Source organism: Helobdella robusta (genome assembly GCF_000326865.2).
Source record: "Helobdella robusta unplaced genomic scaffold HELROscaffold_21, whole genome shotgun sequence".
Taxonomy (NCBI): domain Eukaryota; kingdom Metazoa; phylum Annelida; class Clitellata; order Rhynchobdellida; family Glossiphoniidae; genus Helobdella; species Helobdella robusta.
This window is the reverse complement of record NW_008704124.1, coordinates 830,481-842,960: the sequence shown is the minus strand read 5'-3', so window position 1 is coordinate 842,960 and position 12,480 is coordinate 830,481. Positions and strand designations below refer to the sequence as shown.

The window sequence follows — 12,480 nt, the reverse complement described above, 5'->3', positions numbered from 1 at the left end:
TGTCCACATTGACTTTAGGGGGTCTGTAGACGTTAATTATAATGAAATTTTTTGGTTTCTGAATTATCTCAATTGCGTCTAATTGACAGTCATTTACAATTAGACTTAAATCATTACGATGAAGGAATTGAAATTTCTTAGATATATAAAATGCGATACTCCCACCAACTGAGGATTCCCTATTTTGGAACACACAGTGGTAGTGTTGCAACAACATAAAACTTTCATTACTGGCGTTAAGCCAGGTTTCAGTAAATGAAATTATACTGAAATTGATTGCACACAGGGGTTTATGAAAATTACAATGTCGTCCAATTTGTTAACCAAGCTTCTACAATTGAAATTTAATATATGAAATTGTGATTCAAAATTAAATTTTTGCTGCAACAATTTTAAATCATCTAGTGCAAAAGCATTTGAAGCAGCCAAAGAGGTTAGGAATTTATTTATGACCTTTGAATTAGAAAAATCAATAGAGTTTAAGAACTTCAAGATTGATGAAATATGAGTATATAAAAAAGTGTTTATTTTTGGAAGAGTGTTACATGAGTAAGAAATCTTATTTGTGACTAGTCATGTGGCCATCCCCAATGGTTCCAAAGGAGAAGATTCATCTGCCCAATTTCGTCCCTGTATAACATTAGATGACTCGGTTATAATGTCATCTTTATTATTTTCCTTTTTATTTACTTCATCAGAAAACTCAGGTAAGGGAAATTGTTTATTTGTGACTTGCTTATTTAATGAAAAATTTTCCCTAGGAGGGTAGAACCATGGGCGATGAACTATACCTCTTGGCCAAAATGAAGAATCATTGACAATGCTTGAATGACTTTTGTCAACTATAACTTTAAAAGTGTTATATTCTTTCTTGTCATTTGAAATTTTCTTAGAATTAATTATGTAAATCCCATAATCCTTAATATTTCTTTTGTTAAGATAGGTTTTAATAGATTCAACATCATATGAAAGACTAACATTGGATAAAAAAAGTGAAAATTTTTTTATTAGGCTAATTTTTGCTGGCATTAGTTCCTCATTCTCAGCTTTACCAATGTTATTTTGAATTTAGATTTTAAATGTATTTGAGAGTATAAGGATTTAACAATGGGGGGTGAGATATCATTATCATCATTTTCCATCTTATTATCCTTAACTTCACCTATTTTAACACACCCATTTTCCAAGTTATTAGAATCATGAAACATTAAAGAATCTTTATTTGAGGGCTTTGAGACATTCGTTAAATTAATAACATCATTTTTATTTAAATCAGTAGCAAAATTGTTAACAAAATTTGAAAATTTATTCGACAAATTAATTAATTCTCTCTGCAAATCATTGACTTTCTCTGTCAGTGAAATAACTGTTTGTGTCTGTAATGAGCACGTGTGGCCGCCTTCTGGGGGCGGAATGTCCAAAGGAAAGTTAAATGAAGAAGTCACGTATGTTGGCAGGTTCGGTAGCTGGTTATGTTCCAGTATAAATTCGACTGCTTGAACCAGTGCTTCCATGTCCGATAAAGGCTTCGGTGTCTTCCTTCTATTACTTGGTTCTACGACGACAATACCAGCTTGTGCCATGTCTTTCAGCAAGATTTCTTTGGCTTCATTAATGAGTGTTGCCGAGTAATATTCCGTAATTCTATTTATAAACTGTAATTTACCTTTCTTATTAAACTTATTGAATAAGAAAAATAGAATCGCATTATTAACAAAATTTGTACATGAAATTTTATTTGAATTGTTTACGTCCGCCATTCCAAGCATTTTTTCCTTAAACCTTAATTGTCAAATGCTGTTTCAATTAATTAATTAATTAATTAATTAATTAATTAATTAATTAACTGCATGTTGTACCTGTTTGCATTGAGTGAGGCATGCTTGCAGGCATGTTTAACGACACGACCGACCGAATGAGTGGCTTGATTGTAAATTGATTGGATCCATTTTATGATTTATAACCTGAAGACGTGATTTTAATAGAAATCAACAATCGGATAGGGACACAATGTGACTGTACGTGAGACATCGTTATGAAATGTGAGATGCAAGCTTACAAAATGATCGTTGAAGTTAATGTGATGGGATGATGTTGCTGAATTAAATTACTCCTGTTGTTTCCAGACTAATTTGTTAGTGGTTGTTTAGTGTCTGTTTATGAATCTAAACAAAATCTTCCCTGAAAATATCAAAATTTTATCTTTGTTTTTATTTTCATAAGTTAGTTTGTATTTAAAACAAACAAATTTATGATAGATTAAAACGGCTAACACTTCTAATTAATAAAACTATTAAGTTAAATGTTTGCTGAAAATTTGGAACAAACAATTAAATATTTTTAACTCTGCTCAGAACTGTTTTTTTTAATGAAAAAAAATTTACACATATGTTCGATATATATCTGCGCCAGGTTTTACAAACCTGCAAAAATTCATGTTTTTCAAATAAAAATTGTTGTTAAGATTCACTCTCATAGAATATTATGGTTATATAGTTATATAGTTATCTTTCGTTTTTTATCTCAATAATTTTGTTCACCAACAGCAGCACACGCACGCACGTCAAAATCATTTCATTCAATTTGCTTTTGTTTACCGTAGCTGAAAAGCTCATTACAAAGTCCTACATAACGTTCCGGCGTATTAAGCAATAAAGTGCGTTGTCAGCGTCATTCAGCATTCTTCAACAATCATCTCAAATTACAACACTTCGTTCGAGTTAGTTGTGCGTGTGGGAGGTGAGAGTTTCTGTTTTGCTATAAGTATGATAGAGATATAGATAAGATAGGATAGAGAGAAAGATAAGATAGATGAATGGGTAAAAAGATAGAAAGAAAGGAAGGGGAAGAGAGAGAGAGAGAGAAAGAGAGAAAAAAGGAAGGCAGATAAAGAGAGAAAAAAGCAGTGATGAGAGATGAAGAGGAAAACCGAAAAAATGTAATTACGTAACAAAACATTATTGAAGCGTTTTAAAATTATTAGCGAATATTAAAACTTGATATGAAGGAGTTGAATGTAGTTATCCCTTTCCTGTTAATTTAACTAAAATAAGTTGACCAACACCATAGAGTTATACATATACAAACATTTTCTTACTTCTATTCATTTGCTAATGACGATCGATCCAGTTAATATTTATAACTGGGATGATGTTGATGTTGGTGATGTTGACGCCGATGATTATGATGATGAGGATGATGATGATAAAAATTTGTCATAGAACAGTGACAATTATATTGATAATGACACTATAATGCTAATAATGATAGACATATATGACACTACATGCTAATATTGATAATATTGAGGTGATGATGATGATGAGGTTATTATGGTGGTTGTTTCTTGTTAAAGAAGTTTTTAATATACTTCGAACGAAAGAATGAAAGAATAACGCGAATGAAAGAATGACGATTAAGATTAGCAATGATGAAGTCATTGATGAAGCAGAACTATTCCAGGAATGTCGAGATCCGTGGGATCTAAAATATGCTGCTCGTGACGCAGTGCCACAACAACTCAACTTTAAATACTATATGAAAATAAACAACACACAAACAACACACAGCACACAACGACAACAAACATCAAATAACAACAGACAACAGTAATGAATGTTACTAAACAATACACATCAATATTTAACAGTAATAACAGTATACAATTTAACATGGAAAATATTGAAAAATATTAAAAAAAGACCACTCACAATCAGCCGTATTTACAAACATACAAACACACAAATAAATAATAATTATTCATAATAATATTTAAACCACTTTATGACTTATTTTTCATTCAAATCTCAAAAAACATTATCACAATTTCCTGACAACAAATAAACATAAGTCATAAAAATTCCACAAAATTATTATATAAGTTTTTCAACTTAAGCGTTTATTCTCTTCACATTGTTGAAGGGTGTTCATTGTAGAGTCCAGACACAAATAGTCCATTCATTGTTAATACTGTTAAAAAAATTCCATCAAATTTCCGTATAGTTAATTCCAACTTCCTTGTTGAACTCCTTTTATTAAAATCATTCTTAATAGATGCTTGAAAGATGACGTCATTGTAAGTGGGACAGCCACATCGAATTCATTTAATCTGGTGGAAAATCTGATAGGCCAACAGAAGAATGTGTGGTGTCCTTTGATGGATTGGCAATGAGAACAGTAACGTTTGCACATCAACCTTAAAAAATTTACAGATAAGTCGACAACGTACACACAACACAACGTACACACAACACAACATACAGGTGATTGTTGGCATTTGAATTCGGGCACTGCATGAACAGTGTCAGGCATCTTAACCGTAACACCATCGCGCTGAAAATAAAAATACCACCTTTATATAAAGTTTTAACAATATTTATAGCGATAAATTAAATTTAGCAGAAATTGTATATACACTAATGGTTCACATACAACAAACAAACACACATACATACAAACACACACACGTCACACACACATGCAGACACATACAGATAAACATGCACACACAAACTCACGCACCTATGAATGACACACACATACATACAAACAAACACATACATATGACGCACACACGGACAAACAAACATACAAACACACACATACCAACACAAACACAAAAAACCGCACACAAACACACACACACGCACGCACACATCCTGCCACACGTACGTACCGACCCACCGCGCGAATATTTCACATTTTTGGCGCTCTTCTCGCTGACGACTAACTTCACACTTGTTAACTTGAAATGTTGCCATTAACTTCTAATTTTTAACCATTGTGCTTTTCCGATCAAGTTCTTTTTTATATTATTATTTTTATTTTTATTATTATTATTATTATTAACGACATCATCATTATTGTATATCTATACCATAATTATTTTCATCACTGTCTTAATCGTCGTCATCACGATCATCATCATCATCCTCATTTTCCTCATCGTCATCATCATCGTCATCATCATCATCCATATCATCATCATCTTCGTCGTCGTTATCACCATCGTTATCAAATTCCATCATCATCATCACTATCTGTAAACTCGGATTTATGTTTAGCCTGCAGTTGCAACTGTAGATATAACCTTCCCACAAATAATATTAACGTTATAGAATTCGTTAGCACATGACTTTAAACCATTTTGTTTGTTTGAATATTCATGATCACTATTATCATCGTCATCATAATTTCATCATCACCATCATCGTCAGTTACGACGTGTCACGTGACAAGTTATTATTTATTAAGACTCAATAATTAAAACATCAATTAATGTAGTCAGAAGGCTCTTTATCATATCTCTCATCAACTTTCTTCAATTGTCTGTTTGTTTATTAATTCGTTATATTGGATTGTAGCGTGTTTGTAGTGGCGTGTTTGTTGCGCTGGTTACTGCTGCGCGTTACTGGTTGTTGTATAAAGTTTTGTATGCAGTTGTTCATAATTACTGTGTAACGCATTTTTGTATTAGAACCATTCACAGCTTTATTTCTCCTATGCACATAACAAATCGATTTAATACATTTCTTCATGGTTGATAACTTTTTTTGCATTGTTTTCATAAATTAAACATGTCAAAAATACGAACGCTTACATTTCTTACTATGACAAGTCACAATGATTAAGTCACAATGACATCACTGTATGGGTTAATTAAAGAGAAAATGCGAAAATACAAAATATGAAAGTTTCAAACTTCAAAGTAGAAGGCGATATTAGAGCAAGCATAGCATTGGACACACGTGCGTGTGTACATCATCGTAATTCTGGTTCATGTGCCAATTCGAGCTTGTCAATGCCCGTCATTTTAAAATATTTAAGACTCCCTCCGGTTTGTATAGTTATTTATTGTTATTTATGTTTCAATAGGCCAATATTTAAGATGATGTAGAACTCCTAATGTTCATAATCCTAACATAAACAACGCTAAATGCTCTCCGCTTTGTTTTAATGAAGCAATTACCATTCGGCGTTCACAACCGCACAACCGCACAACAGCACATTTTAATTTGTTTTAATTAGTTAACAAAATGTTGCTCCGTTAAGCACGAAATGATGATCGGTGGCCAACAAGTTTTTGTTCAATTTATTTGCTATGTTTGAACGGCTGTTAACGTAGAACTCGTTAGTGATTAATAATGTTAGCTTCGGAGACGATGCAGCAATGAAAGAAACTTTTAATTTGCCGATACATAACATCAAATTTATTTTCAATTCCCTGATGACAACTTTATTACAAAAAGCCAACGAAAGTTTTAATAAGCCATCGGTAAATGAGAATAAGCAGTCAACTACGAAATCGTATGGAATTAATTTTTTCCTGCAAAATCGTTGACTGCCACAAACTTTTTATATATGACATACAAAACACAAATCGCAACAGACAAACTATTTCCAACAACACAACATACAATCTGCAACGACAATAGCACTAAAAGAAGAACAACACATCAAAGCAACAACAACAAAACAAAAGCTGCAACAAAACAAAACAACAAAATATACAGTAACCTAAAACGGTGCCAACACAACCAGACAACGAACACTTGCTCCTCACTACAAACGACTACCACACATCGACAGCTCCATAAACAACGCTAATCAAATTTTTCGGACCAACGGACATGACATCTTCCAATCTGCCACGTGATCGCATTATTGTCACGCCACGTGAGGTCATTTGAGGTCATGTAAAGTCAGGTGGGGTCATTGTTAAACTGCAACACCTGCTCAGATTATTTTTGAGCAAGAAATAGTTTGTAATGTCTTGAAATAACAAAAATAAGTTAATCCAATAATAAGATTTAATGTAGTAAAAATGTTTAATTTTATTCAGTTGTAATTAAATAAAAAAAAATTTGCTATTTATTAACAGCTGATTGTGCAATTGGCTCACAGTAAATCAGTTGACCTCGACAACGACAACATTTATTCCAACCAGCAAAACTACAAAAACAACAATTACAACAGGAATCACAACAACAATCGTAACAGCCCCATCAGTAACTCTAACAACATCAACATCAGTAATCTGAATAGTAAAAACAACACATTGAGTAAAAAGCACACCTTCAACCATCAAAACGTTTTTGATTTTCAACAAGTTCAGCCGCAACAAAATCCTAAGCAGCAGCAACAACAGCAGCAACATCAGCAACAGCAAAAAGTGTCCAACCACAAAATTACCAACAATTTGACTGTTTCGACGCAACGACGTCAACAAAACATGTTGCAGTTTTATAATGACAACAACCTCTCACAACAACCAATCCATCAACAACGACATGTGCAACAACAAAAAGAGAACAAACATCCAATGCCGCGACAAAAACATTTTCCACTCAACCACCTTGTAGACGGTCAGAATAGTTTTGACCTTAGTCATGCAAAACAAGAGCGCAGAAGAGATGGGAAAACGGACAACAAAAACTCTTATCAGAAAGAAAATGTTAATCCATTATTATCAACGCGACTATCATCATCTTCATCATCATCTTCATCATCCTCATCTTCATCGTCATCATCATCATCATCTTCATCATCGTCGATAATTACATCTCACAACAAGCATAATCAACAACCACCTCCTTATTGGTACCGCGTGAAGAATGACAAAACCTACCACAACGACCACAACATCGAGACGATCAGCAACAACAACAATGACTTCTTTTTCTTTTCAAAGAGCAATAACAACTACAACAACGACATAAAAATTAGCGACATATCAAATAACGGCCAATTAAATATCTCCAACAAGCCAAATATTTTCGACGGCATTAAAATACAAAACAGTCACAAAGATATCAATAACGTCAGTAACAATAAACACAACAACAACAACAAGCACAACAACAACAAATACAACACTAATAACAGCAAAGACGATAAATTGGCACTCGACATCAATTATAAAATTAAAAAGACTGCACTCGATCAGTCCTTTCAAAACAAACCCAGCAATGAAAACAAAGTCATAAATCGTCGTCGCCATCATCATCGTCATCATCAACCAACTCAAACGTCATCATCATCATCATCATCTTCTTCATCTTCACTACCACCACAACATCACCTGTCACGTGATATAGGGCACACCGTGCCGGTTCTTAGACCCATCGAACCGGAGGCACCCAACCTTTACCACCTACTGGCCGATCCAATTGAACAACACGTCAAACAAAAATCAAACAGTGGCGAAAATCATCGTCGTCGTCATCGTCAACATCTTCATCATCGTCATCATCAGCATGGTACCATTGAAGATGATGACGACAACCATAGAGCCCATACAAAAAGAAATTACCACACCAACGAATTCATCAGTAGCAACGACAAGTTTTATAACAACGATAATTACAACAACAACAACAATAATAATAATAATAATAAAAAGCGCAACAACTTCAAAAGTATCACCGCCAACAGCGAGCATGACGACATCCTCATTAGGAACTACAACGACCTAGCTGCAAAGCACCACCCACCGGACGAGATCTACTCGCCGAACGTCAACACCAGCCACACGAACGATCACATACTCGACGCCCACTTCTCACGTATTGATCAAATTCATGCCCAATCGAGAAACAAGTCAATCAAACTAAAGCACATTTTCAACGAGCGTGACGAGCACAACGTGGATTATTTGAAACTGGTCAGCAATTGTCCTGCTGGTCAGTTTGGCCATCCCGGCTACGTCCAGATATCCACTGCGAAAGTGTCTCTTGGACATCGATACATCGATGGTGAGTGTCTGTTGTCTGTCTATTATTGAATGTTTGGTGGGCTGTAAAAGTTGCTTTTAGAAGGTTGTTTGAATGTTTAATATTATTCTTATATGTGTACGTTTCATTCTTTTTTATCGATCTATCTCAGATGCATTCTGAATAATTTTTTGTATGTGCGGACACACAATATACTTACATAAAAACTGTGCGTAAGCTAGAAAAATCTTTAAAAATCCACATGCAAACATTTTATTCTGCTCATTTACACAGGCGTATAACAATTTTTTTAAAAATTTTATGTTGCTAGTTTTTGCGTTAATCCTGAACTTATTTCTCGTAATGAATGTAATTGAAATTTTAATCGTCACAATCATCTCATTAAAAATGAAAAGTTTATTAATTAAATATTTGCAATTTTTTTATCCCATTTAGTTCATTTAAAATGTAAAATTGTGAAACATCTACAACATGGACTGATTATTGACCGTTATAAAAACATTCAAGTACAGAGGATATGACGACTGTAGCAAAAGAATATGAACAGAAATGAGTTAGTTATAGGAAAAAACAAAAATTATGGAGAATAAATATGCAAATTTTTAAAATTGGAATGCGAAAAATTATTCAACTATTTTTTAAATGAAAAGCCATTAACACGCAACCACTACATGTTCAGTCGCATGTATACAATGCAATCCATGTGTTTTGATTAGTGTCACATAAATGGAATGCGATGTGAGGGTTTTGTTTTTATTTCTTCATGAGATGGACTGCTGCAACATTTTATATTTGGAAAGTTAATTGGTTTGATTGAGTTAGCATTGGAATTAATGTTCATGCTGATGTTAATGTTCAAATCTTGTTCCTACAAACAAATAGTGCTATATTAAGTGTTCGAATAAATATATACAAACAATTATATATCAGAGAACAAGTATGTTTTTATTTGTAATCATTACATTTGATTTCTTGCGAACGGTTTTTTTTTGTTATTAAACTCAAACAATGATGGAAGCGGTATTTTTTTTGAGCTTTCAAGTAAGTTGAATTAAAAAAGTCTTCATTATTCTCATATATGCCTTCGTTGATTTAATTCAAAATATAAATAATGAATTATGAAAATTTGTTCGCTCTGCTAATGAATTGTTAGACAGTTTGGATTGCTGTCTGAGAGATTGTTTGTGAGCAACTGATCGTTTTGCACTTAATCTATATTCTGCCTGATATAAACACCTGTAATACCATCAAGTCTTTATCAGCACAGGAAGTTATGTAAGGTGACACGTTAAGTTACATTAACACAAGCAATATCTATAAGGTCTTATTATTTATTAACCATATATAAACTACGTGATGGTAGATTTTTGAGTGTGTTTGTAATGATTGAAACTTCGTTTAGAAAATCATGTTTTGTAAAATATTTTATCTTCGAAAATATAAAAATACTTACTATTTAAATAACTTTTTTAATTATTAAGAATAATAATATGAATGAAAAAATAGATATATGTAATAAAATTAATAGCTATTTACATGCATACAAGTATACTGTTCATCTATTTAATAAATATATATTTTATTTTATTACATCGTGAGTAGATGTAAAGTTGTTTATGTTAGCAGATGCAGTAACGTGTGTGTGTGTGTGTGGTGTGTGTGGTGTGGTGTGTGTGTGGTGTGTGTGTGTGGTGTGTGTGTGTGTGTGTGTGTGGTGTGTGTGTGTGTGTGTGGTGTGTGTGTTTGGTGTGTGTGTGTGTGTGTGTGTGTGTGGTGTGTGTGGTTGGCTGGCTTTGGAAGAATCAAAGGAACACCAGACAGACAAGCACGCCATTAAAATGGATTAATTGTTGGCTAGTAAAATTAATGCAAGTCTTTCGTCGTTTCATTGTAGCATTATTCATGATGAGTTAGTGATAAATATGTTAGCGTCTGTAACTTTATGCGTATGTATGTGTGGTGGTATGTGTGTTTGCTGTATGCATGTGTTTGAATGTGTGTATGTGTGTGTATGTGTATGTGTGTGCAAGCCTTTGTGCGTGTGCATTGTCAAGAAAATATAATAAGACTTTGTCCGATAATTTAAGACGTTTTCAAATTTAGTTTGATTTATTTCCTACATAAGTTAATAACGGCGTGAAACTTTAACGTTATAATTTGGTGTTGTGTTTGATGTCAAAAGTTATTTGAGAATTGCTTGTTAATTTGGTACGTTGAATTAGTATTTGCATCGGCCGGTTGCAGTTTTTCGTTTAAATATACTTTAATATGATGAACAACAACAGTAACATTAAAATATTTCAAACAACATTATTTTTGTACTGAGTTTCTTTCAGTTAAATTAAAAGATCAACAAATTTAACCTTGCACAAACAATTTCTGAAAACTATCTTTAAAAAAAAACGACAACATGGTTTATTGAAATATCATTAAACTAATAGAAATAACACCGCTGTTAAAACATTTCTTAAAAGCAAAAGCAGAGCTGACGATTGCAAATTTCTGAAAGAAAAAACTAAAAAAACTCAAAAGTTGCGAAAATAAAATGACGTTAACTTAGAACGAAGAAACGCAAAATTTGGCAAAATTTAACAATAATTTAAACAGCATTAACAACATTTTGAACAAAATTAATAAGCAACGTCAACAAAAATGTAATGAAGATAAACATGGACAACCAGAAAAACAGCTGTATTAATAGCATCAACAATGACTATGACAGACATGCAATAAAACAGTTCTTATGATCTGCAACAAATTAAAAACACACTAACCAACAAAAAACTAACAACAGAATAACCAACAACAAACTAACCACCACCAACAACAAAAAAAACTAGCAGCAACAACAACAAAATTTCATAAGATCAGTTTATTATGGGAGATAGTAGCGCAGTGCACATCAAACATAAAATGTCCTCAAATTCTGCGTAAATATTAATTTATTCACCTCTTTTGTCGTCTCACGTCGTCGTCATCGTTGTTGTTGTTGTTGTTGTTGTTCTCTGCTCTTGAAGACAATTGTTTACGTGTCACTTCGTTCGTACGCCTCACACGCACACTAATACGCACTCACATGCAAACATACGCAAACATGCATAAAAATATTTATAGACACATAAATATGTAGAGTATACTGTGTGTGTTTGTTTTTGTGTTTTTTTGTGTGTGTGTTGTGTGATAATTTATTAATTTATGGATTCTTCAGTAATGACTGCTGACAAAAAACACAGGAACAAACAAACACACCAACTCAACTGTGCACTTAAACAAGCACACAAAATAAACAACATAGATCGCACAAATCCAACACTACACGTCGATAATTTAAACTAAAGTATCAAACGGCAAGAAATAGCAAACTCACATGTGAGTAAAGTTAGAAAATTTACTGTCTCATATAAAAACCACATCCATTAACATACAAATACTAACTCGTTTTAAAAACACACACGTACAAACACATACAGAAACACATGCAACACACATTCAACTACAACCTCAAATATAAAAACATGCATTCAAAAACACATGAAACTACAAACATACATGGTTTACTCACAAACATACATTCAAATACATTTAAATACACATACAAATACCAAAACCGGCAAACAAGTAAACATTGAGACATAGAAATGAACACACACAAACAAACAAACAAGCAGACGCTGGTTGTTCCCAGGTCCCAAATGCTAATGCATCACATAATTTATTGCAAAATATACAAAGGACCAAAATCAATATG

The 12,480-nt window shown here is 33.0% G+C and overlaps 2 protein-coding genes across 2 annotated transcripts; one reads left to right on the top strand and one right to left on the bottom strand.

Annotated features, from left to right (window-relative positions):
* Window positions 1–573: 573 nt before the first annotated feature.
* HELRODRAFT_171580 (hypothetical protein) lies at window positions 574–1,583 on the bottom strand (the record flags this gene model as incomplete). Its single annotated transcript, XM_009018294.1, has 2 exons — window positions 574–928; window positions 1,177–1,583. 2 exons carry the CDS (start codon window positions 1,581–1,583, stop codon window positions 574–576), a joined length of 762 nt encoding a protein of 253 aa, XP_009016542.1.
* Window positions 1,584–6,629: 5,046 nt separating this feature from the next.
* Window positions 6,630–9,253, top strand: HELRODRAFT_171579 (hypothetical protein; the record flags this gene model as incomplete). The annotated part of the gene is made up of 3 exons (XM_009018293.1): window positions 6,630–6,680; window positions 6,881–8,753; window positions 9,168–9,253. 3 exons carry the CDS (start codon window positions 6,630–6,632, stop codon window positions 9,251–9,253), a joined length of 2,010 nt encoding a protein of 669 aa, XP_009016541.1.
* Between the last annotated feature and the right edge of the window lie 3,227 nt (window positions 9,254–12,480).